At 40.4% G+C, this 27,331-nt stretch overlaps 1 protein-coding gene across 4 annotated transcripts; it reads right to left on the reverse strand.

The window, feature by feature from the left end:
• Nucleotides 1–623: 623 nt before the first annotated feature.
• On the reverse strand, nucleotides 624–26,052 carry gale (UDP-galactose-4-epimerase). Of its 4 annotated transcripts, none has more exons than XM_060847264.1 (12): nucleotides 25,972–26,052; nucleotides 24,174–24,242; nucleotides 23,933–24,059; nucleotides 18,936–19,051; nucleotides 16,857–16,970; nucleotides 13,003–13,179; nucleotides 11,200–11,313; nucleotides 7,286–7,352; nucleotides 1,767–1,852; nucleotides 1,528–1,605; nucleotides 1,288–1,402; nucleotides 624–1,120 (listed from the first exon to the last, which is right to left on the reverse strand). In XM_060847264.1, the coding sequence occupies exons 3-12, from the start codon at nucleotides 24,054–24,056 to the stop codon at nucleotides 1,038–1,040; spliced, it is 1,074 nt and encodes a 357-aa protein (XP_060703247.1). In that variant the 5' UTR covers nucleotides 24,057–24,059; nucleotides 24,174–24,242; nucleotides 25,972–26,052; the 3' UTR covers nucleotides 624–1,037. The 4 variants fall into 4 exon arrangements, with proteins under 4 accessions (XP_060703247.1, XP_060703249.1, XP_060703246.1 ...); XM_060847266.1 differs by lacking the exon at nucleotides 25,972–26,052 and adding an exon at nucleotides 25,859–25,960; XM_060847263.1 differs by lacking the exon at nucleotides 25,972–26,052 and adding an exon at nucleotides 25,845–25,960.
• Between the last annotated feature and the right edge of the window lie 1,279 nt (nucleotides 26,053–27,331).

A 27,331-nucleotide genomic window follows, 5' to 3' on the forward strand; every position in this document is an offset into this window, starting at 1 on the left:
TCTATATTTTAACTGATCTTTTGACTTGTACAATGTTTTTTCTTCAATTTAACCATGGATCCATGTTAGAATGTTTCTAGTGTATGCTTTAAAATGCCCCTGGATCTAAAAATGCAGCTCACTTTTGATAGCTGCTTTCTTGACCTTCAAGTTTTAAATGAGTTTTATACCTAGCTCTTCCCACACCTCCCCCAAACAGAGTGAAAAGTGAAATTCAATCTTGCCTAGAGCTGCTTCACTAACAAAATTAATCCCATTTTGTTAGTCAACATCAGAACCTGCTGCTCCAAGAAACCATCCTAAAAACATTGAATTCCTCACAACACCCTTTGCCCACCTAATGCTTTCACTCTGTAGATTAAAATGGCTGAACTCCACATCCTTCCTCATCTCAGGCCATGTTCGAGATTTCTAAGACAGGGGAATATAGCCGGAGTTGTCTTTTATGTTTCTATGAAAATACTTTTGTGATGTCTTGTCCATTGTGGCTTCACCAAAAGATCTTACCTAAATGAGTCCTTAAGAATCTTTCTTTTAACTCAAACTCAATTTAGAATCCAAGAGTTTCTTGATAACTATTTTGGCAATTTCCATGCCAAAAACAAAACAAATTCATACATGTATACTTATCAAAAGTGTCATTTATTTCTAAGCTATTGCTCTAAAGTACAAAACTTAGGGCTGTATCCAGCCCATGGGTTCTATGTGTATATACATACACACATTTAAATTATATAGAAATTGCTAGAGTTACAAGACCAAAGATATGATCATAAAAGTCTAAATAGCTCAAACTTCAGTCAACAAGAAAGCATTAACTGTTCTTGGTGAAAGTAGTCAGTTGATCAGTTTGAGTTTCAAACAGCCTTAATTTTCAATTTTAAAATTTAATAGAATGCAAAGGTAGATGTTTAAGTTCATACCATCCTCCACCAGAACAGATTAAGAATCTACTCAGTATTTTATTACTGGTGATCTACAGCCTTGATACTACAAAATGTTTTTTAAAAATTTGTTATTTTTCTAAAACAGCTCAATCAACTGTTACATGGTGCATTTGATGCTTCATTCTTGCTGAAACCATAAGGATTCTGGGATTGCCAATTCCACAAATCTTGACCTAAAATATGAAAGATATTGTTTATAAAATTGAATGTATATTCCTGTATTTAGTGATACAAATATACACAGCTCTAAAATATTAAGACTATATAGATCAACCATTAAGTTGCATTAATATGAAATAAAATTACAGTAAACCTTAACATTATCACATTCAGTGCTTACACATCTTGTCAATCCCAGACTGTGCCTTCCATCCAAGTTCCTTCTCTGCAAGAGCTGGATTGGCATAACAGGAAGCAATGTCTCCTTCTCTCCTCTGAACAACTTGGTATTTAATCTGAAAGACAAGGAGAAAACCAGGAATTTCTGTTAAATTGATGTATAAATTACAAATTATTTAGTTTATACTCAACCAAGCTAAAAAGTAACCGCACTGAAGCTCCTTAAATGATACTGACTTACCTCTCTCCCAGAAGCTTTCTCCATTGCTTTTACCATTTGTAAAACAGAATAACCTGTTCCAGTACCAAGGTTATATACCTGAAGAGCAAGAGACATATATTTAGTTCATGCAAAAGAGTCCTAGTATAAGTTACAGAATGCTGAAAACGTCTTGGGGGAACAGGAGGAAAAATATCAAGAATTTGAGGCATAGGACTAAAATTGTAAAAGGCAGAGGCACTAATCTCACATTAACAAACCTTGCAACTGCATCTTTCTTTCAGCTTCTTCAATGCAGCAATGTGTCCCTTTGCAAGATCCACTACATGAATATAATCCCTGACACCTGAACAGCAAAACAAGATCTTATTTGCAATTGTTACATTTACAACCAAAATCACTTGTTCTTCTGCTTTATACAACATTACTCTAGGAACAAGTTAGTTTTCAACATCACATTTATGCTCAAAATGCGCACCTGTGGAATAGTGTTCATTAGCATCTTAAGACTGCAGATATTCTGGCTTAAGCTAAACATTATGATGCCTTCAAGAGCTTTTGAAAGTGAACTCCACTGCTCTACAACCACCCCTTTGTCAGCATCTCTGCTTGTAACCAGGCGCTAATATCATCCATGTAGCTTCACACTACTTGAACGGCTTTAACATTTCTGCACTCAAAAATGTAGTTTTCTTTATTTCTAAAAGTGAAGAGAGCCCTATTATTCATAATTTAGTCTTCTGCCATTCCAAAGTGCACTGTCTCAGCTTTCTGGGTTGAATTTAATTTGCCTCTGCTTTGTCCATCCAACCAGTTTATTGATATCCTTCTGCAGTTTTCTGCCATCTTTCTTACTATTTACCACTCTACCAATTTTCGTGTCATCCATGAATTTCTTAAACATACCCTCTACATTTAAGTCAAAATCATTATACCTTAAGCAACAAGTGCTCCAGCATTGAGCCCTGTGGAAACCCCTATTGAAAGGAGACTTCCAATCACAGCAATACCTCTTTACAATCATCATCTGCTTCCAGTCTCTCTGCTAATGTGCCACTTTTCCTTGGATCCCATCGGTTCTTACTTTCTTGATTCATCTGCCATGAGGGACATTATCGTATACACCTATGCAGACTACATCATGTGCATTATCATCAACACTAGGGAGGGAATTTCTGGGTCAAAATGCTGGAATTCCCTCCGTAATGTGGAGGTACCAGTATGGGATTGGGGTGGACAAAGTTAAAAATCTCACAACACAGGTTATAGTCCAATGAGTTTATTTGGAAGTACTAGCTTTCAGAGCACTGCTCCTTCATCAGGTAACTAGTGGGGCAGGATCATAAGACACAATTTATAGCAAAAGATCAGTGTCATATATTGAACAAACCTAGCAATCTAGTGTCAATTGTGTCTGATTATTCCATATCGCTCTAAGTGCATATATAGTCTGGTCCTCAGAATTCTTTCTAATAAACTTTCACAGGGGTTAGACTTACTGGCCTGTAGTTTCCTGGTCTATCTCTTCCTCCCTTTTCTTTAATAATGGGACAATGTTAGCAGCCTTCTGACACATCACCTGTGGCCAGAGAGGATTTTAAAATTACTGCTAGGGCCCTTTATATCCCCAACCTTGATTTCCTCAGTATGCATCTCATCCAGTTTGCAGATTGATCTACAAGATAAAATGTGACAATACGATGGCTTTAAGGGGCGTTTTTGTTCTGGGTTTTTTTTTAAAATGACAAAACGTTGAGGCAGAGGTACCGTTTAGTATGCTCCAGTAAATAAAGTTAATAGCTTGAGGTTTGTGGTGTTTCTTTTTTAAAGTTGGAACAACAGAAGCAGCATTACAGGGTGGGGTCATGCTCCCTCAGAACCTTTATTTTTTTTCCCCCAGTTTTAGCTTTCAGTAGCAGTTGTGGGGTTCTCTGCTGCTAGAATTATATGAGAGAGAATCTATTTTACTGAACTTGCCTTTGCAAAGACTGCATTAATGGAATGCTCCTATTTTGGAACAGTTAATTAATAGATAACTATTTATCAATGCTGAACAAAATAATAATAAAGTAAATTCTTTTATTTTTATTTTTATTATTTTGCCCATATTTTGATTATAGTGTATGAATAAAGGTGTTTGGTTTCAAGCCTGGTATTTGATCAATCAAACTACATCCAGAACACAGCACCTTACACTTATTTTAACGATAAGGAAAAGTGAGGGGTAAGGCAATTTGCCTAATATATTTTCAGGGAGTTTGGTCTGGTTCATAAGTTCTTACAGATCCCGAATTCGACCACATTTTCTAGAAATTGTCTGCAGAACTCAATTGTCTACACACATTTAGCAGAAAACAAGTGTGAATACAACATTTCAACTAATGATATAACAAGTTGCCAATTTTCTTCTGTCATGGTGCCTTATTCTGAGCCCATTGGGTCTGCTGCTCCTTTGGACATAAGCATACCCTGGAAACTACGAATATAAATGCAGGAAGTGTGAGCAAGCAGGTATTTGCACAGGAGTGAATCAAAGCAAATTAATGATAAGAGTTCTTATGAAGGCATGATGATGATTTGGGCAATTAAACTCAACATAAAATTGCTTCAGAACTGATTTCCAGTAAACTGACTGGAGATGTAGAATACATGGAATACACTTGGAACATAAAATTTACCTTCTTCTGAAAGCTTTCATCTCACTAAATCAACACATCAGCATACTGAATTCAGTTTTTCAGTTATCCAAAGTTTTTTGTGAGCCTTCAAATTTAAATAGATCTGCATTTGTGTATTGAACATGTCTAATTATAAACAAAGATTTTGTACAAAATAGGGAAGATAGAACTGAAATCAGCCAGAGTGGAAATACATGTGAAACCAACTTGAAAAAAATTATATGCTAATCAGCATTGTCATTAATACTTCGTGGTAACTTCCTTGTGGACAGTATGAATCTTTGTAGAATTTGTGTAACACGATGTTGTTTGGTGTATAACTAAATCATGAACCACATTTTGGCCACAATAACTACGATGTTTTGGTCATAAAAGAGACATGATTTTCACTGGGGCAGGAATGGTTGCTGTGTGTTCCAGAGTTTAGATCTTTTTAAAAGAACAGGAAGGGGGTTAAAAGAGGAGAGGGAGTAGCATTGTTAGATTACAGGGTGCATTTCAGCTGCAGAAAAAAAGGTTGTTGAGGAGGGTTTGTTGACTAAGTCAGTATGGGTGGTAGTCAGTAACAGGAAAAGAGCAGTTACTTTATTAGGTGTTTTCTATAGACACCCCAATTGCAGCAGAGAAATGGAAGAGTAGATTGGACAGCAATTTGGAAAAGTGCAGAGGTAACAGTTGTTGTTATGGGTGACTTCAACTTCCCCAATATTGACTGGAACCTCCTTAGTTCAGATGGTCTGGATGGAGCTAATTTTGTCAGCTGTGTCCAGGAGGGATTCAATATGTAGATCGGCCAGGCCATATTGGATTTGACGCTCGGCAACAAGCCAGACCAGGTGTCAGATCTCTCGCAGGACCGCATTTTGGTGACAGTGATCACAACTGCCTCACCTTTATCATAGCCATGGAGAGGGATAGGAGCAGATGGTATGGGAAGATATTTAATTGGAGGACAGGAAATTATATTGCTATTAGGCAGGAGCTATGGAGTATAAACTGGGAACAATTGTTCTACGGGAAAGGCACAACAGCAACGTGAAGGCTGTTTAAGGAGCACTTGTTGCAAATGTTGAATAACTGTCTCATTGAGACAGGCAAGGAATGGTAAGGTGAAGGAGCCTTAGATGACAAGTAGAGGAGCTTCTTGTCAAAAGGAAGAAGGAAACTTACTTAAGGTTGAGGAAGCAAGGATTTGGCATTGCTTTAGAGGATTACAGAGTAGCTAGGAAAGAACTCAAAAACGGATTGAGGAGAGCTAGAAGGGGGCGGGGGCACTACAAAACCTTGACAGGAAGGATTGGAGAAAACTCAAAAGCATTCTACACATAGTGAGGAACAAGAGAATGATCAGAGAGAGGGCAGGGCCGATCAGGGATAGTGGGGGGAACATGTGCCAGTAGGCTGAAGAGGTAGGGGAGGCCCTAAATGAGTTTTTTGCTTCGGTAGTTACTAGAGAGAGGGACCTTGTTGATTGAGAGAACACTGGACCAGGTTAACAGGCTTAAACAGATTGATAGTAAGAAAATGGATGTGCTGGAAATTCTAGGAAGTATCAAGACTGATAAGTCCCCAGGGCCAGACCAGATATATCCAAGGTTACTACGGGAAGCAAGGAATGAGATTGCTGCATCTCTGGCAATAATCGTTGCATCCTCACTCTTCACAGGAGTAGTACTGGCTGATTGAACAGTGAAACATTCACCTCCCTCAAAGAAAGTTAATAGGGAAACCCCTCCGAATTACAGACCAGCCAGTCTTATGTCTGTGGTAAGCAAGGTACTGGAAAGGATTCTGAGAGATAGAATTTATGGCTATTTGGAAAAACGTAGGTTAATTAAAGATAGTCAGCATGGCTTTGAGGGGTTCAGGTCATGCTTCACAAGCCTGGAGTTCTTTGAGGACGTGACAAGTTGATGCAGGTCAGGCAGCGTATGAGGTGTATATGGATTTCAGTAAGGCATTTGGTAAGGTTCCCCATTCAGAAAGTTAGGAGGTATGGGATACAGGGAAATTTGGCTGTCTATACACAGAATTGGCTGGCTGAAAGACAGCGCGTGGTAGTGAATAAGAAGTATTCCGCTTGGAGGTCGGTGACCAGTGGTGTCACACAGGGATCTGTTCTTGGACCTTTGTTCTTTGTAGTTCTTATAAATGACTTGGATGAAGAAGTGAAAGGGTAGGTTAGTAAGTTTGCCAATGACACAAAAGTCGTTGGTGTAGATAGTGTCAAGGGCTGTTGTAGGCCACAACATGACATTGACAGGATGCAGAGCTGGGCTGAGAAGTGGCAGATGGAGTTCCACCTAGATAAATCTGAAGTGATTCATTTTGAAAGGTCGAATTTAAATGCAAAATACAGGGTTAAAGACCTGATTCTTGGCCGTGTGCAGGAACAGCAGGATCTTGGGGTCCATATACGCAAATCCCTCAAAGTTGCCACTCAAGTTGATAGGGTTGTTGAGAAGGTGTATGGTGTTTTGGCTTTCATTAACAGGGGGATTAAGTTTAAGAGCCGTGAGGTTTTGCTGCAGCTCTGTAAAACCCTGTTTAGATGACATTGGGAATATTGTGTCCAGTTCTGGTCGCCTCATTATAGGAAGGATGCTGATGCTTTACAGAGGGTGCAGAGGAGATTTACCAGGATGCTGCCTAGATTGGAGGGCTTGTCTTATAAAAAGAGGTTGAGTCAACTCAGGCTTTTCACACTGAAGAGGAGGAGGAAGACAGGTGATTAATAGTGGTGTACAAGGTAATGAGAGGCATATATAGAGTATTTAGCCAGATACTTTTCCTGTAGAACGAGGGGTCATAATTTTAAGATGATTGGAGGAAGGTATGGGGTGGTGTTTGAAGTAGGTTCTATATGCAGAGAGTGTGGGTGCATAGAATGTACTGCCAACTGTGGTAGAGTCAAAGACATTAAGGACATTTAAGTGACTGCTTGACAAGCACATGGACAGCAGTAAATCGAGGGGTGTGTAGGCGAGGTTGATCTTAGTTTAAGGTAAATGCTTGGCACAACATCGTGAGCCAAAGATCCTGTACTGTGCTGTACTATACTGTTCTATGTTCTATATGTTCACATTGAAGCATGATCTTACCTGTGCCATCGCATGTCTCATAGTCATTGCCAAAAATATTCAGGTACAGCCGACGCCCAATAGCAACCTGAGAAGAAAGTCAAATATTTGACCACAGAAAGGTTTTCCTACATGGGCAGATTACAACTGACCCATTAACGCATGTAGGCCAGCAATCAATGTGATGTGTCTGGTGTGTGTGGAGAGAATTAGTAAGAGAGTGTGTCCACAGTTTTGTTTTTCATTTTCAGCCTCTATCATTAGTTAATAACAATGTGAGAAAGAGAGCCAAGTGTGAGACTTGTGCCCTGTCAGTAGGGGCATAGCCTTTCCACCAACAAACACTCAGCTTTACTTCCATGTGGTGATGCATGGAAACAGAGTCCCTCAACTAAAGCTTCAGACGAACTCAGATGATGTTTGACCACAGGCATGCAATGTCCAGGTCCACTGGTGGATCTGCCCAATACTGTCAGACCAAACTCTCAACTATGTACAATTAGCTTCACTGTCTTGTGAATAAATCAGGAGAGTTGAAGACTAAGGGTATAAAATCCTGACAAAAATTTTGGAGTTCAAAGACAGACTGATGTCCATAAATGCCATCTCCAAATTAACTCCTGTATCTAAACCAGGGTCAAACGTTGTGTTTTGCATTTGCTTGGATTCAACTTGAGGGACACAAGGAGGAAGTTGAAAATGTCTGGCTGGTTAAAGCACAGCAGGTCAGGCAGCATCCAAGGAACAGGAAATTCGACGTTTCGGGCATAAGCCCTTCATCAGGAATGGGGGCTTATGCCCGAAACGTCGAATTTCCTGTTCCTTGGATGCTGCCTGACCTGCTGTGCTTTAACCAGCAACACATTTTCAACTGTGATCTCCAGCATCTGCAGACCTCGTTTTTTTACCCGGACACACAGAGGAATCCTATTGTTCAGACAATGCCAGGCTTCCATACATTTTGGAAGAGGACATTGCAATTTCACTGCATGTTAACAGAACACAAGAGACATATTTATCGCCAGGCTGCAAACTATGTGCAGAAAGGTGTCATTTACAGGGGAACCTCGATTATCCAAACGTGATGGGCAGGCACTATTTCGTTCAATTATCGATTATTCAGTTAATTGATTAAATGCCTTTCCTCTGGGGTTCGAAGTTTTTAAAGTCTGCTCCCCGTTCAGAAGACTGCAGCAGCACAGCACGTTAGACCCTGCCCCCATCCCTGTCAAGCACTGCCCCCGCCCACTATCCAGGGCAGCTGGACTGGACACCAACAATAAGACTGATGCTGCTGCCTTTGTGGGTAAGTGTCCAAATAGCACATGCGCACACACTTTTTACTGCAACTTTTTGACAGGTTCCATCTCTGCCCTGTACAGGACAATGTTGGTCAGGTTATCTGGGGAAGGGGGGAGTAGATTTAGGGTACACCCCTATGTAGAACACCCAGGAAAGTGGTGGGGGCGGGGAGGGGGGGGGGGGGAGAAGAGAGAGTGAGAGTGTGTGTGGGGGAGTTCAGTCATTTTGGAGACAGTGCCTGTTTAATCACTGTAAACAAAAGACACAATCACTGTTAGAAACACGTCTTTGATGTAATGCTTCTATCAGGACCTCGAGATCTCCTTCGGATAATCAGATTTTCGGATTTGTGGTATTCGGATAATCGAGGTTCCATTGCAATAGGTTTATCCAGTAATGCATTTATCAGATGTGCTGCAGTTCACAGAGTAAGAGTGGATAACATCTCATGGCACAGAATAAGTTTGCAGATACTTTCAGCTCTCGGTTCCAAGTAAATGTTCACTCAGATAATTAGCACAGACTTAGATGCTACCCACAGCAGATAAGGTACAGGGCCTAAGTACAGAAAATTAACAAATGAATATATTGCCAGGCTGCTTTCAGTTGCTTTTTTTAGTTCAGTAATCAGACATGCTAGTAAACACGTTCATTGAACGCCTTACATTAGATAATTGTGTTAAGTACTGCTGAGTCATAATAGTGCACGTCATCCAAAGTAAAGGGCTCAGATACAATGTGCTTGAAGGATAGTCCTCTTCTTTGAGCATGGGAGAAAAAAAAGCATTAGAGCTATACAAAAGCAGTCACCCAAGTTCTGCTACTAGGTGGCCACATCCAATGCTATTATTCAAATTGTCACATAAAAACTTGTTTGACTGGAATGTTTCATTTGTTTTGTGAATCACTGCCAAATAACTAACCATCAACCAGATGTGTGAGCTGATACAACACATCATTAAAGCTGTGGCAATACCCAATCTCTTTGTAAAGTAGGACTCATTTAAAATGTCAAGGATGCGATACCAATCATAATTGTCATCGAGCAATTTATACAGCTTATGACAGAGTCATAGAACTGTACAGCATGGAAACAGACCCTTTGGTCCAACCTGTCCATGCTGACCAGATATCCCAACCCAATCTAGTCCCACCTGCCAGCACCCAGCCCATATCCCTCCAAACCTATTCATATACCCATCCAAATGCCTTTTAAATGCTGCAATTGTACCAGCCTCCACCACATCCTCTGGCAGCTCATTCCATACACGTACCACCCTCTGCGTGAAAAAGTTGCTCCTTAGGTCTCTTTTACATCTTTCCCCTCTCACCCTCAACCTATGTCCTCTAGTTCTGGACTCCCCGACCCCAGGGAAAAGACTTTGTCTATTTATCCTATCCATGCCCATGTTCAGTTGCAATATTGTGGGCAGAGGAAATATTCTTGGGAAATGTGAAGTACAGGAATAGGAATAAAGAACATTTTTTTAAAAAGCTTCTACTTTTTTGAAAATTGAAAATAGCAGACTTAGTTATTCATTGAAATTGCAGCACAAATGGCCATCTAATCCTTGTTTCTGTGCCTGTATGACATCTACTGAAGCATTCTACTTAAATTTCATTTCTCTGCTTTGGTCTTGTTTACAAACTTCTTAAAATGCTGGTCCAATTTTCTGTGGAAGTTAGTCATAATATATGTCTCAACAGTTGCTGTAGTAAAGTGTTTAAAAATTTTGAGAGGAGGTGGGGCTGGATTTATAACTTCTCCCTCAATTTTGCTGGTATTGATCATTGCGTTATAACACACTTTTCATCCAATGTGAATTTGCTGTACCGTGAGTGATGAATCGGGAATGCTGTTTCTACAGCGTGACCTTTTAAAACGAGTGTTAGCTATAACGAGATTACAGCGCAAACACTAAATGCAGTTTCTAAAGTGCAATGTTTCTATAATGCAGGGTTGCACAAGAACACAACCATTGTGTTATAGAAGAATGGAGTGTATTAAAGTCCTAACATTGTGTTCCCTCATTACTAATTCGACAACTAATGGAAACATCTTTGTTATCAAATAAACCCTAAAACACTTTTGTGATTTTAAGAACAAAACACAAGATTTCTTATTTCAGTGAAAATAGTTGCAAATGTTCATGAAAACAAAGACTGTAGATGCTGGAAATCTGAAATGAAACTAAAAGTGCTGGAAATACTCAGTAGGTTTGATATCATCTGTGGAGACAGAACGTTAAGTATGACTCTTCCTCAGGCTGAAAGAGAATCCAGAGCCAAAAGACCAAGACAACTGAAGGCATGGCCACCAACAGTGGGATGAATGTAGTCAGGGACGCATATTCTAACATCTGAACATGGAGGAGCAAGACAGCACTGGGAAGACTAGCATGAGATACCAACTCCTCCAAATTAAAAATCAACTAAACACAAGTTTTTTTGTCGGGATTTTCAGGAACCCCACACAAAATTAATGCTGTCAAAATTATACAACATTTATAAATTCTAATAAGAGGAAATCATTAACAATTTGTCTTTTTGAAGGCTGTTTTAAAGGTAATATTGCTGTCCCTCTTCCACTGTACTCTCAGCCCATTTTAAACTCTTTTAAAATTATTACATACCTGTGAAATATATGGCATCAGATTGTTGGGAATACCCTGGGGATCTTCACCTATTTTTCCTGATTCATGTGCCCCAATAGGATTGAAATATCGAAGTAAAACAGCATTCCAATCCTGAATGGTCAATATATTTGTTAAGTATCATCATAAACCACAGGTTCAAAAATCATCTGAGAACACTTTGCAATATTTACAAGTACAGTAATGTAAAAAATCCTGTTCCTAGGCATTCATATTTTAGAGTTATAAAGAAAATGCTGGATCAAGTTAGCAATAGCACATCTTAAAATAGATCAACTGCTAAATAATTCAGATTTGATAAATAAGATAAATCCAACAAAACCGATTCAAGCCAATTGCAGTTTTAAAGAAAGCCAATCATTGAAGACAGGAACATTTGTTGCTAGTTGTTCACCATCATTCACAACCGGATGCTGCAGAGCTTAAATATGATCATTAGGTATCGGGATCACTTACGACTGGTTGCACGCCAAACAGTAGAAGCAGCATGCAGTAGGCAGGGCTGTTTCAATCTCAACCTCAACCCGATTGACTTCTTTATGTTTACTCATGCCCTCTGCATTCATCTAAATTTGATCTCCCAACTTAACGTTAATGGTAGAATGAGGTAATGTCAGGCCACAATGTTACAAATAGTACAATTCATCACTACTGCTGCTGATGAACCATGGATGCTCAATTTGTTGGATCTATTCAAGATCTGTTCCATTTAGCACAACGATAGGGACACACTACACAAGGAAGGGTATCCTCAGTAGACGACAGAACTTTGTTTTAATAATGACATTGCATGAACACTGCTAATAATCATTTCATGGACAAATAGAGCGGAGACAGGTAGATTAGTCAGGTTGAGGTCAAGTAGATATTTCCATCTTGTTGCTTCCTTCAGAATCTGCCACAGAGTCTGACAGCTATGCCTGGGAAGACTCAGCCAGCTTGAAGGCCAGAATAAGGGGCAATTCATTTAAAATTGAGATGGGAAGGAATTTTTCTCCGCATTTCTGTCTGGGAGAATACTCGATCCTAGAGTTGCAGAGACTAGATCACAGCATACTTAATGATAAGGTAGATTGATTTTTGAACTATTCAACAGTTGAGTGTTGCAAGAGCTGGCACGAGAAAGAAGTTGAGGCCTAAGGCAGATCAGACATAATCTTATTGAATGGCAGCGCAGATAAGATGGACTGAAAGGCCTACTCCTGTTCTAATTTCTTATGTTCATGCCCACGTTTTTACTTGATGCCATGAGACCTCATGGAGGTCTGGAGTCAATGTTGAGTCATCCCAGGGAAACTCCTTCCCAACCACACACCTCAGTGCCGCCCCTCTGGTGGGTCTATCCGGCAGTAGGATGGGACATACCTAGAGATGGCAATGTAGTTTCTGGGATGGAGTCCCAGAATCAATGTCAGGTTGTTGTTTGATTGGACTGGGACAGCTGCACCAATCTTGCACAAGGTCAAGGAAGGAGAACTTTGCAGCATCAACTGATGTTATTTCCAGTGCCTAGTTCAATGCTAGGTGGTCTATCCAGTTTCACTCCTTTGTTTAGACTTTGTAGAAGTTTGACACAGCTAAATGGCTTGGTAGACCATGTCATAAGGCCGTGAAGAATCAACTATATTGGTATGGGTCTAGAATAACATGGGGGCTAGATCAGATAAGAATATAAGATTTCATTCCTGAAAGCAAGATGGCATTCAGTTAACATCATACACAGCCCTACTTTCAGTCTGACAACTTCAACAAGTGCCAAACTCATACAATGGTAAGAAATACCTTTTCTGCGTAGCAGAGATCCTTAATCATTTCTTCAATGAAGTATTTTGTTTTTCCATAAGAATTAGTGCAGCTGCCAACGGGATGTGCCTCATCGATGGGCAGGTAACTGGGATTTCCATATACAGTTGCTGAACTACTGAAAACAATGTCTTTAACACCATATGTTCTCATTGTCTAAGGCAACAAAAGAAAAGGATAAATCATTCAAAAATTCAAAGTTCACATCATCAAAAACCAACCTCAACATCCTTTTGGGTAATGTTCTTACCAATGACCTCTCATTTCTCAATGACAAGTCTTTCCAATTTGTAGTGATTGTAATTACATTTTCCATTTGCAAAATGCAAACTTGACAGGACACACTCAAACAGCATCTGTAGTGAGAACAGGTCAAAAATATACTCAAGCCCTGAGGTTTGAAAGACTGAAAGAAAGCTACAATTTTAACTCAGCACTCACTTGAGGCTCTGCCTTCATATTTATGTCAAAACGCACACCAGGTTATAGTCCAATGGACTTATTTGAAAACACAAGCTTTCGGAGTGTGACTTCATTAAATCCAGGCTGTAATTGCAGATTCACAATTTCCAGATTTCTGCTTCAAAAGACCTTTTAATCATGTTTCAGTAAAGGCAACCGTCCAATAGTCTAAAAATCACGCTGCTCGTTTGCGGTCAGACCACTGTGTAAGAGCAGTTATCCAAGTACACTACAGACTGAAAAGATTTAAAATGTGCCAAAATGTTATATTCAATACCTGTACTAACAAGGCAAAATTTACAGATCTTCGAGCCTGTCGTGCTATGCAATATGATCATGGCTGATGATCCAACACAATAACCTATTCTTGTTTTAGCCCCATATGCTTTTGATCCCTTTGACCCAATAATTATATATAACTCCTCAAAAATACTCAATGCTTTGGCTTCAAACACCGTGTGTCAAAGAGTTCCATAGGCTCACCACTCTCTGGGTGAAGAAATTTCTCAGTGCTAAATTGCCTACCCTGTATCATTAGATTGTGACCCCTTGGTTCTGGCCTTCCTAGTCACTGGAACTAGTCACTTCCTGCATTTACCATGTCTAATCCTATTAAAATTTTATAGATTTCTCTGAGATCCAGTCCCGTGACTATCATCATAACAGATAGTCTCGCCTTATAGGTCAGTCCTGCCATCCCAGGAATCAGTCTGGTAAACTTTTGCTACATTGTCTTCATGTCTAGGACACCCTTTGCCAGATAAAGGAGACCAAAACAACACACAATATCCCACATGTGTCTCAACAAGAGACACCTTTGCTCTTATAGATGAATGCTCTTGCTATGAAGACCAACCCACCACATGCACTCTTTCTTTCACCAACTGGTGTACAGAGGAACCAAGGTCTTATTGCATCTCCCCGCTTTCTCAATCAAAGCTATTCAGATAATTCACCGCTTTTCTGTTTTTTTTTTGGAACCGAAGCGAATAATTTCACAGCTATCCACATTATACTTCATCTGTCCACAATACATCGACACATCTCTGCATCCTTCTCACAGCTCACACTCCTACCCAGCTTTGTTGTCCTCAAACATTTGATAATTACTATTGTTGCCACTTATGCTGGTGCTGACATTTTAACATCTGGAGAATGAGGAACTTGAAAATGATATTGTTTCTAAATATTGTATCATTTATAACCACAATTAAGTGTATTTACCCTCGATGTCTGAGCAGCCTCACAAAAACAAATACAGCTCACCCAAATCTTCTTTCAAAAGTAACAACTAATTATTCAAATATACCACAGGTAAGCAGAGATAGACAATATAATTTCTTCCCATTGCCATATGCACAAATTTCCAATCTTTTATGGGGCATCACAACCATACACTATACAACATGTTATTAAACCTCTCACAAAAAAGCAGCCAACCACATTAGCGGTTATACAAGATGGCAAATACCTTGCAGAGTGAGGAACAAAGTGGCAGACTCAATCCTGTCTATACTGGTAACAGATCATGGTGGTGTACTGAATGACAGCAGGCAGGCTTATGGGGTTGGGAGGCAGAAGAGGTGTTGGTGGAGGCGGAAGTGGAGGAACGAGAAAGAAAGGGAACAAACAAAATTAATCACCTGTGATTTGTGCCTGAACTCTGGTTGCGAAAGACTTGCATTCAGCAATGATCCTTTCCCCCACTCTCTAGTGAACTAGCTCATTCAAATCTGAGATTTGGGTCACAAACAAAGAATAACAGATGTGAACAAGATACCAGAGAGTTATCTGCACTTCTTGGAACTTCAGAGCAGGAGTAGGGTATTTAGCCTCAAGTCTGTTCCACTAATTAATATGGTCACACTTGATCTATTTTTTAAACTTCATCTACTCATCTTTTCATTTCCCACCTTATGCTCAATTTAAAATACACTTCCATTCAACTAACTTGGTTCCACATTCCTCAAAACTCAGCCCATCAAAAATCATTTTAAATTCTGATTTTTCGATTGACCTTGCAGCAACAGCTTCCACTGTCCTTTTTATGAAGGGATGCCTTCTGACTTCACCCTTGAATGGCCCACCTCTGATTTTAAAGGTAATGCTCCTTTATCAAGAAAGCTTAGCAAAGGAAACAGTTTTTTCTATAACCAATTAAGGTCTTCAATCAGATCACTTCTTAATCTGCTGTATCCGAAAATACAAGTCCAGGCCACCTGAGCTCAGATCCTAACTATTTTAGCCCCAGCATCATTGTGGAATATGCACTATATCACTTCCAATGTATCCTTCCTGAGGGACAGTCTCCAGGGAATCAATGCAATACTTCAGATTGGTTTGTAAACAACTGCAGCAAATTTTCCACCTCCTCCTATTTGTCTCCTTGAAGTGCAAGCAACTTCTAACAACTTTTGTACCAGTTCACTGTTGTTTTTACTGACATCTGCACATGGATCCCAAAAAAAAAGGTTATCGAGTACAAAGTAAACAATCTCTCACTTCCCCATACCGAACTTGCCTTTTACAGCTTCACCCACTCATTTCACAGTTTGCAACATTTCTGCTCCCAACAATCTACTTAGACAACTTTCTTCGTACATCTGTAATTGCCCTTGTTTAAGTTGAGAATACTCGTTTCAGATTCAAATTGCTTTCCAAAACTGAATTTGAAATTCCACCATTTATGACTGTTACACTCCATAGAGGATCCTTAACTACAAAGGATATATTAATCCTACCTGATTTAAAAAAGGCCGTACCCAGGTAAGTTGCGTAAAATACTGGTCAAAGAAACAATCCCTGATGCACTTTTCAAATCAATCTTCCACGTCACCCTTGCACATCTGATGCGTCTAGTCAATACACAGATTAAAATCACCGAGAACATGGCAATGCCCTTCCTACACACCTCCAACATTTTCTCATTTGTACTTTGTCCCAGTAGCAAAGCAACTCTTTGGGAGCCTTCTGATGACTCCCATCTGTGACTTCTTTCCCATGTTATTCTCTATTTCCACCCAACCAGATTCCATAGCATGCTCCATTTGTATATCTCCACATCACCACAATGATATCTTCCTTTATAACAAAACTAACCCACCTCCTTTTCCTTTATGTCTATCCTTCCAGTATAACCAGCAAACTTAGATATTTTAATCCAAAGCACACACCAATGCTTTCAATAGGAGAAAGGAAAATAAGTCAAATTCCATGAACTGATCCATGCTCAAAATCTGGGTTTCATCTTAACAGCTAGAATTAATACATACCTACCTTACTGAAAAGCAAGCACCACAGCCCTGAACACTATGTTCTCAATTGTCCCACAGTTTATCTTACAGAGGAATTTCCTAACTTAGCACACTTACCTCCAGAAGTTTAATTGTTCCTGTCAGATTAACTTTATAATATAAAAGAGGCTTCTGGACAGACTCGCCAACAGCCTTCAACCCAGCAAAATGGATCACAGCTGAGAAATTGTGCTGGAAAAGGAAAGTTATGCTAATTACTAAAATGGACTTAATTCAGTTGTTCTAATCATCAATTTTACACGTGGTTGGAGAACTCCTGAGCCATTACACCATCCTAGGAACAGTCTCATTGGAAATTAGATTTATTGCACTTAAGTGAAGGTGTTAATTTTCATCTGTAATAGAAATAAATAGATTTTAACACTAACAGCTCATCAATTTAGTGTTACAGATTAAGTCCAAAATGTCCTCTGCAAATAAAATTTGACGATAATCACACAGTTAAGAACAACGTAGCTATATGTAGGGGAGTTTTTTGTTGCAAAAACGTAAGTGCTTTCAAACTCAAGTCATCAACTGTTCGTAAGGACAGCACAGTAATTCATTATACTTAGTCCCAAACATTTCAACCAACAAAATAAAACTACTAGTTTCAATACTATTATGAAATAATCATCTGACTATTGCGAAATGCTGTCCCATCACTAAGTGCGTGAATATGACCATGCAAGTGTTTCAAAATATTTTAAGAACAACCTTGCACTTATACAGCACCATTCACAATCTCCAGATGTTTGAAGTACTTGCAGCCAATGAATTTTATGCATTCACATTTGTAACAATAAAATAATTTATGCCTAATTTCCAGCTTGACAAGCCTCAAATCTCAAAGTGAGCAGAGGGGATAAAACTGCTTATGAGACTTCTACTGCAGTGGCAGGGATAAAAACAAAAGATATAATCATGATTAGTCATGGCTGATCATCTGAATGCAGAGCAGATTTGAAATCTGAATGGCCTACTCCCACTTCTATTTTTATACGTCTATGGTCCAATGCTTGATTTTGCAATGGAATCCAGAACCACACGTCATAGTCTAAGGATGTGGGTTAAATCATTTTGTACTCCAATGAGAAGAAATCTCTTCACCTAGAGGTTAGACGATCTTAACGAATGGCAGAGCAAAATGGGCAGTTCCTGCTCATATTTTTTATGCTTGAGGAAGATGGGTTCAAATTCCAACATGGCAGGGTGGTGGTATTTGAATTCAATAATATCTGGAACAACAAAAGGTGGCACAGTGGCAACCATATAACCACTGTCAATGGTCATCTAGGCTTCTGGAGAAGGAAATCTAAATTTGCAGAAAAATGTCCTTTATAGAAGGAAATCTGCCAACCTTAGATTAATTAGATTAGATTAGATTCCCATAGTGTAGAAACAGGCCCTTCGGCCCAACCAGTCCACACCGACCCTCCAAAAGAGTAACCCACCCAGACCAGTCTCCCTCATGCACCTCGCACTGTGGGCAATTTAGCATGGTCAATTCACCTAACCTGCACATCTTTGGACTGTGGGAGGAAGCTGAAAATGTGTTGCTGGAAAAGCGCAGCAGGTCAGGCAGCATCCAAGGAACAGGAGATTTGACGTTTCGGGCATAAGTCCTTCTTCAGGATCTCCTTGGATGCTGCCGGACCTGCTGCGCTTTTCCAGCAACACATTTTCAGCTCTGATCTCCAGCATCTGCAGACCTTACTTTCTCCTGTGGGAGGAAACTGAACACCCGGAGGAAAACCACAGAGACACAGGGAGGACGCGCAAATTCCACACAGACAGTATCAGTGGCTGGAATCGAACCTGGGGCCCTGGTGCTGTGAGGCAACAATGCTAACTGAGCCACCTGCCGCCCCCACATGATTCTAAACAGAAGATCATTATTTCTGACGAGGGCAGTTAAGAGTCAAATTTCTCATCAACAAATAAAAAAAAAGGGAGTCCAGCTGGCTGTGCACTGGAATAGTTAAATCTAGATGTAATAAAGGCAGGAATGAGGTTTTTGGCAGCAGATGAGCTGGATAATGGAAAACAGCAACCTGAGTGATGGCACAAAAAATTCACTATTGTATTGCTAAACCTTAACTAAAACTTAAAAAGCTAAGCAAAGCTGGTTATAAGCATCTGGATTCCAAGTGATACCTCTTTAAACAGATTGCTTAGAGCAGATTCATCAAGTAGATCAATTTCTTGGAAGATTATGTCAGTCCCCGTGATCTGATTCACACGATGAATGCTTTCAGGAATTCCACCTTCACCTGGATTAGAAAAAGAAGTTGACTTTTTCCAGGCAAATAATACAATCATCCTCACTCTTTGGGTGGAGCAAACAGCTTATCAAGCTAACAATTTTTATCAAGTAATTTGACAACTGTTCAGGTGTACTTCTGATCACTTAATCATGACTACAAGACAATTTTGCCCAGATTGTAAATGTTACTTCACCTAACTTGTATAATAGTTCCTTTATTTAACTATTAGAAAAGTTGATTCATCAGAGTTCAATGTCTTTGCACGAGCACTGAACCACACTAGTGAACCACACTAGAGGCATTTGGATGGGTACATGAATAGGAAGGGTTTGGAGGGATATGGGCCGGGTGCTGGCAGGTGGGACTAGATAGGGTTGGGATAATTGGTCGGCATGGACAAGTTGGACCGAAGGGTCTGTTTCCATGCTGTACATCTCTACGACTCTATGAAGTGTATAAGTCCTGCTAAGATTTGCTTTCCCAAAATGCAGCACCTTGCATTTATTGAAATTAAACTCCGTCTAACACTTCTCAGCTCATTGGCCCATCTGGTCCAGATCCTGTTGTAATGTGAGGTAACCCCCTTCGCTGTCCACTACACCTCCAATTTTGGTGTCATCTGCAAACTTACTAACTGTATCTCTTATGCTCACATCCAAATCATTTATGTAAATGACAAAAGGTAGAGGACCCAGCACCGATCCTTGTGGCACTCCACTAGTCACAGGCCTCCAGTCTGAAAAACAGCCCTCCACCAACACCCTCTGTCTTCTACCTTTGAGCCAGTCTGTATCCAAATGGCCAGTTCTTCCTGTATTCCATGAGATCTAACTTTGCTAGTCAATCTCCCATGGGGGACCATTTCCTACACAAGAGGGAGTAAATTTTAAAGAAAGTTCATTGCCTAAAAAGTCTTTTAGTTTGCTCAAAAGGGCATAATACAGGCTCATGCTTAGTTTTGTTTGTAACTAACCAAGAGATTAACTGGAACTATTTCCTGTAGATGTCTTGGTTCTCTGAAATGCATAGTCTACGATGGTACTTATGTAACAGTCTTAAAGGGAAAAAGGGGGTTAATTTGGATAAGGGTTAGGATATCCTAAAGAAAAGTTCAGTTTTGAAACTTGACAATCTAATTACAATACTACAAATAGTAAAATGCTAATTTTGCAGCAACTTCACAGCCAACCTCATGTTAAAAGTACAACTAAAAATATTGACAGTATTTAGACACAAGACCAGAAATGTCAACTGCACACATGCTACCAGAATGGCTTAGTATTTCTGACAGTTTCTATTCATCATATGAAAAGAGGAACACACAAAACTTGAAAAATAGTCAACTGCCCATCTGACAGGGTGCCCTGCACCCAAACAAATTCCTCACCAGCAATGTGGTTCCTAACAGTGCAAAACAATAGGAAAAGGTGCTTGGAACATTATTACTGATATTACAATTCAGGATATTCAAAGCAGTCATAAATTGTTACCTGCAAATCAATTCCCTACAATGGGAATGCTTAGTTTTAAGGATGGGCCATTCAAGTGCCTTTCCCAACAGTTGCCCAATCTCATCCCAGCTGACGTCAATTCCGTTGGATACCAAAAGTGTGGATCCTACAGGAGTTCAAAGGTCCTCTGCTAACACACCCAATTTTTCAAATGCAAAGCTGAGCAGTTAATTGCTCATCCAAGGTAGCTGTCACAGCCTCACACTGTCTCTATCTGATCTGTCCATCAGGTTCTATTGCATGTCACTGGATAGTAGTCCACAGTTTGAATGCCATTACCTGTCTCTCTTGACGAGCTCACATTCAGCCTGAAGCTAATTCCCCAAACTAACTGGTTTTCAATACGAAATCAGTGCTGAACATTGATCCAACCCAGGACCTGCCTGATCTCCAGTAACCACCATCATGTCATACAGAGGCAAAAGATTAAAGCAATATTGTGCTGAATAATTATTATTTATGAATGGGATGTGGGCAGCGCTGGCTTTATTGCCCATTCCAAATTGTGCACGAAGGTGGTGGTGAGCTGCCTTCTTAATCCACTGCAGTCCACATGCTGTAGGTTGACCCACAATGCCCTTAGGGAGAGAATTTCAGGACTTTGACCCAGTGTCAGTGAAGGAATAGCGATATTTTTCCAAGTCAAGATGGTGAGTGACTTGGAGGATAACTTGCTGGTGGTGGTGCTCCCATGTATTTGCTGCCTTTGTCCTTCTAGATGGGAGTGGTCATGGGTGTGGAAGGTGCTGAGGACTTTTGGTGAATTTCTGTAGTACATCTTGTGGATAGTAACACTGCTACTACTGAGTTTCAGTGCAGGAGTGGATGGATGTTTGAGAATGTTTCAACCAAGTGAGCTACTTTGTCCTGAATGGTGTTTAAGCTTCCTGAGTGCTGTTGGAGCTGCATGCATTCAGGCAAATAGCGAGTATTCAGTCACACTCTTGACTTTGCCTTGTAGATGGTGGGCAACTTCTGCAGAGTCAGGAGGCAAGTTACTCAGCGCAGTATTTCTAGTCTGGGACCTGCTCTTGCAGCTACTGTGTTTATGATGAGTTCAGTTGAGTTTGTGGTCAATAGTAAACTCGAGGATGTCGATAGTGGGAGTTTCAGTGACGGTAATACCACTGATTGTCAAGGGCAGTGGTTAGATTGTCTCTTATTGAAGAGAGCCCTTTGTCATTTATGTGACATGAATGATATTTGCCACTTGTCAACCGAGCCTGGACATTACCCAGATCTAGTCTTATTTGAATGTGACTGCTTCAATATCTGAAGTGTTGCAGATAGTGAACATTGCGCAATAATTGGCAAATATCCCCATTTCCCACTTTATGATGGAGGGAAGGTTACTGATGAAGCAGCTGAAGATGGGTGGGCCTAGGACACTACCCTGAGGAACTCCTGCAGATAAGTCCTGAAGCAGAGATGACTGACCTCCAACAACCATAACCTACTTCTATGTACCAGGTATGATTCCAACCAGCAGAGTTTATCTCAAGTCCCGTTGATTCCAGTTTTATTATGAGTCCTTAATAACACACTCAGTCAAATGCAGTCTTGATGTCAAGGGCTGTCACTCTCACCTCACCCTGGAACTCAGTCTTTTGCTGATGTTTGAACCAAGGGGGCTGTAATGGAATCAGGAGCTGAAGGCCTTGGCAGAACACAAAGTGGGCATCACTAAACAGGTTATTGCTGAGCAGGTGCTGCTCGATAGTATTGTTGATGACAGCTTCCATCACTTATGAAGATTGAGTAGACTGTAGGGTGGTAATGACCAGGTTGGATTTGTCCTGGTTTTTACATACAGGACATACCTGGACAATTTTCCACACATTGCTGGATTGAAACCAGTGTTGCAATTATACTGAAACAGCTTGGCCAAGGGAGCAGCTAGATCTGGAGTACAAATCTTCAGGACTATTGCTGGAATGTTGTCAGGGCCCACAGCCTTTGCAGTATCCAGTGCCTCCCATCTGTTTCTTGATGTCATGTGAAGTGAATCAAATTATGCTAAGACTGGTATCCATGATGCTGGGGAGCCCTGAAGGTCAAGTGGATCATCCCCTCAATACTTCTGACTGAAGATTGCTGCAAATGTTTCAACCTCATTTTTTGCACTGATGTGTTGGGCTTTTCCATCGAGGATGGGGACCTTTGTGGAATGTCCTCCTCCAGTCAGTTGCTCAATTGTCCAACATCATTCACGACCGGATGTGGTAGAGCTTGAATCTGATCCATTCATTGTGGGATCGCTTAGCTCGGTCTATCACTTGCTGCCCATGCTATTTGGCAGCTTCACCAAACTGACACCTTAGTTTTAGGAATGAAAAGAAAAATTGCTGGGAAATTTGCTTCACCAACCTGATACTTCATTATTTGGTATGCCTTCTGTGCTCTCCACTGAACCAGGGTTGATCTCCTGGTTTGATGGTAATGGTTGAGTACAGTTTATGCCAGGCCATGAGGTTACAGATATGGAGTACAATTCTGCTACTGTTGATGGCTCACAGTGCCTCACGTATACCCACCCTAGAGTTGCTTCTGTTTGAAGTCTGTCCCATTTAACACAATGATAGTGTCACAACACAATGGAAGGTATTCTCAATGCGAAGGCAGGAATTCATCTCCACAAGAACTGTGCATTGATCTCTCTTACTGATACAGTCACGGACAGACTCATTTGCAGCTGGCAGATTGGCAAGGATGAGGTCAAATATGTTTTTCCCTCGTTAGTTCCCTCTCCAGCTGCTGCAGACCCAGCCCGGCAGCTATGCCCTTTAAGGCCTGACCAGCCTGTCCATAATGTTGTTACTGAGCCATATTCTGTGCCCTTGCCATTTTCAGTGCTTCCTCCAAGTATCATTCAACATTGAGGAGTACTGATTCATCAGCCGAGGGAGGATGGATTGTAGTAATCAGCAGGAGGTTTCATTTCCCAATGTTTAACCTGAAGCCATTTGACTTCAAGAGGTCTGAAGTCCATATTGAGGACTTAAAGGACAACTCCCTCACAATTATATACCACTGTTCTACCACCTTTGCTGGGTCTGTCCTTCTGGTGGGACAGGGCATAACCAGGAACTGTGATGGTGATATCTAGCATATAGTCAAACACACAATCATACTTTACAGAATGTCAGGGCCTTGCCTGACTAACACGAGAGACGGTTCTTACAATTTTGGCACTAACCCGAAACGTTACGATGGAGGATTTTGCAGAGTCGACAGGGCTGTTCCTGCCATCATCTTTTCTGATACCTAGGTCAATGCCAAAGGTCCATCTAGTTTCATTTCTTTGTTGAGAATAAAGCAATCCATCATATAGATTCACAAACAAGTTGCTACAAAATAAACCTAAAACATTTTATACCTTTGATCGCATTATGAAAGTTGTCTATCACAACCGGAACATATCCAGCTTTGACCAGCTCAATCACACAATGGCTACCAATGTAACCAGCTCCACCTGTCACTAGGATCTTCTCATTTGTCATTTTCTATAAAATATCAAAGTGATTCAGAATTAATTACATCTTGTCAAAATTCAACTGTAGCAATAATTTCTTCAGAAACTCAATCAAGTTTCTCCAGGATTACTGATGTTTACTTACCACTTAATAACAAAGTTCAAGTTGAAGAACAAATTCTTATTTTTGTCTTGGTCCTCAAATCTACAGGTTCTGAAACAATAAAGTGCCACATTCTTAAGATCATACAGTCACATTAAAAATTCAAATATGTTGCATTTACAAGCTCATTCTCTTAAGCGTTTGTGAATCTAATCACTCATTAGAATTTTTTTTATGGCTATACATCAATGATAATCTACCCTGTCCGTAATGTTGTTGCTGAACCACTACTGATGGTGGACACAGAAATTCCTTAACCAGAGCACATTCTGTGCCCTTGTCATTTTCAGTGCTTCTTCCAAGTGTGGTTCAACATGGAGGAATCAGCTGAGGGAGGACGGTTGTTTTCACCTAATTTAAGAGAATTTAGTTTATCCCTATCAATAACTTCAGATTTCTTTACATGAATAGCTCTCTGCTAAGGAGAAAGTGAGGACTGCAGATGCTGGAGATCAGAGTCGAAGAGAGTGTGGTGCTGGAAAAGCACAGCTAGCCGGTCAAGCAGTATCTGAGGGGCAGGAGAATTGATGTTTCAGACATAGGCCCTTTGTCAGGAATAAGGCCTCATTCCTGATGAAGGGCTTATGCTCGAAATGTCAATTATCCTGATCCTTGAATGCTGCCTGATCAGCTGTGCTTTTCCAGCACTACACTCTTCAAATTAGCTCTCTGCTAAGCCAAAAATAACCCTTGTACTTTGCTAGCCTTTAAACTGAGTGCAATCTATCACTTGTCAAGCACATTAAATCCATACCTTTCATTGGGCATGTATCATTAATTGATACAAATACAATGATTCATCTTTGCAAAACCGACCATTCTGCAACACAATTACAGAATTGAAGGTGCTCCACTACAGTCACTGTGAACAGTAATTAAATGCTTTATACTTTAAAACTTTCATAGATGTTGGACATGAACCTTTACTGGTACCCCGACCATCCTTTGTCAAAAGCAGGGCTAAGAAGTCATTAAGAAAAAGTGAGAAATAACAACCTGTATTTACACAAAGCATTTTCTCCACTGACCAAGGAAGGATTCTCAAGGGATCTGACCGGTTTTTCAACAATGCCAACCGAATAGCTTTGCAAGACATTCCTTCCAGTTGACCTCACAGGTCAAGTATGCGAACAACGTGTAAAGAGGTTAAGCAATCAATAAATGGCCTGGAATACCGCGCTGGATTCAAGCTGAAAGGAATCTCAGACATGGAAAGTTTATAAAGTTTATAACGGTCAGATTCTAGTGGACCGTGATACCTTATTTCCCAAAATTACGTATGCCTTTCCCGTCCAGCAATTTAGAGTATTTGCAGTTTCTGAGTTATAAACTTTTCAGCGGTGCTTTTAGACAGAGACCTGAGTTTCCTTACACTGAGGTTAGATTGAATGGAGTGCGGTTTCCAGCCAGTACCGCCCGTCTCTCCAGCAGGGAAGGGAATGAATGGGCTCCTTGTGTGGCTCCGGCACCAGGAAACAACCAGCACGAAGCAGGAATCCTGACGTGGCCGGAACCAGCAGCCAGGCTCCCGGACCGAGCGATGGGCTTCACCAGCAGTGGGGCTCCGGGACCGGGACAGCGGACCCGCAGCTGGATTCCATCCACCCACGCCCGCCCGCCCGCAGACTCCTTCCCACCCAGGGAATACCTTACCTAGGGTAACCCACCCGATTCACAGGCTAACGAAGCTACGTGCAGAGCCCAGTCCAGAGGATGCCCCGCCGCTGAACTTCGCCCCCGGTTACCGTATTCACCGCTGCGCCTGCTAAGCCCCGCTCACCTTAGACGGCCCGCCACACCACGCATGTGCAGATCCCGACACGGAACTAGCACCCCGTCTACTTGGCGCATGCTCAGTAATCGATCCCACCCATGGAGATCACGTTGCGCACGCGCACACAAATTCTCTCAACACAAGAGACGCTTTAATCTGCAGTTCTCAATCATTAGGAGGATATTCTGTATTTGGGAAGTTTCTGCTCATCTAGCAAAGTCTCTAACTTCACTTGTACCACTGGACTACTGTATATTTCATGCAAAAGGTTCCAAATGTGTACAATAGAAACAAGTAATGACATACATTTGAACTACATTGACAAAAAGAACATAATGAATATCCCCATCATTCAAAATAGTATTTCTTTTATTATTAAATTTCTCAATTGAAACGACTGAATTAGTTATTAGGGCACAATTCCACAGTCTCAGTGCATCCTTCAAGTAAGCTACATGGAAGATTTAAACCAATCCGAGATGTACTAACAAATGTTTCCATATCAATAAGTCAAATGTGAGATTCCTAGTAACGCCCCTCCTCCCTAGCTCACACCGTATTGACCCATTGTGTTGATGCCATTCAGTACCCCAGCCATCATCCTGTCTCGAACTTCATTGTGATCTTGCTCTTCCCATCCACAAGGGTGGGTATTCAGGCATTTATTTACCTAACACAAGGTGATTGTGCAGCGTACTCCAAGGATAAGTCACTAAAACTGTAACCAAACAGGCATACAATTACATCGAGATGGAGACACTCAAAATTGGAATTAAAACGGTTATTGTACATAGATGGAATCACAAGGCTTACAAAAATCACAAATCTATTAACGAACATTTCTCTGAACACTATTCAGATCAGGTTACATGTTACAGTTTCAGACAATTTAGCATTTCCAATTAATTGCTATAGACTGTTATTTCAGGTACACATTCAGAAAGTTGTAGAGTGAAAATAAGTATAAAAGTTTAAATGTTGTTTCTTGGATTGAACAAAACATTCAATCTTTGACAACATTATGTTGAAATTCAATTTCCAACAGTTTAATCATCAGTTGCACACACTGTACTGTAATATTAGGAGCTGGCTTCATTTGGCATTAATAGGAATGCAAACAGGACAGCCACAATAACTTATGAAGCTTGACAGTCTAAATTAAAACTAAATGCATTTTCTATAAACATGGTTAGGTGGCTTTCAAAATTAAATAGTCCACAATTATTTGTGAAAATCAACTACAAGAATCTGCAAAATTTAACTAATACAAGTTATAAAGTTTATATTTATTTAAATACCATTACTGAAGAAATATTCTTTGTTTAATAATGTTTACATTTTAATCTACATTAATAATTCCATAAAA

Source organism: Hemiscyllium ocellatum, chromosome 30, assembly GCF_020745735.1.
Source record: "Hemiscyllium ocellatum isolate sHemOce1 chromosome 30, sHemOce1.pat.X.cur, whole genome shotgun sequence".
NCBI lineage: Eukaryota > Metazoa > Chordata > Chondrichthyes > Orectolobiformes > Hemiscylliidae > Hemiscyllium > Hemiscyllium ocellatum.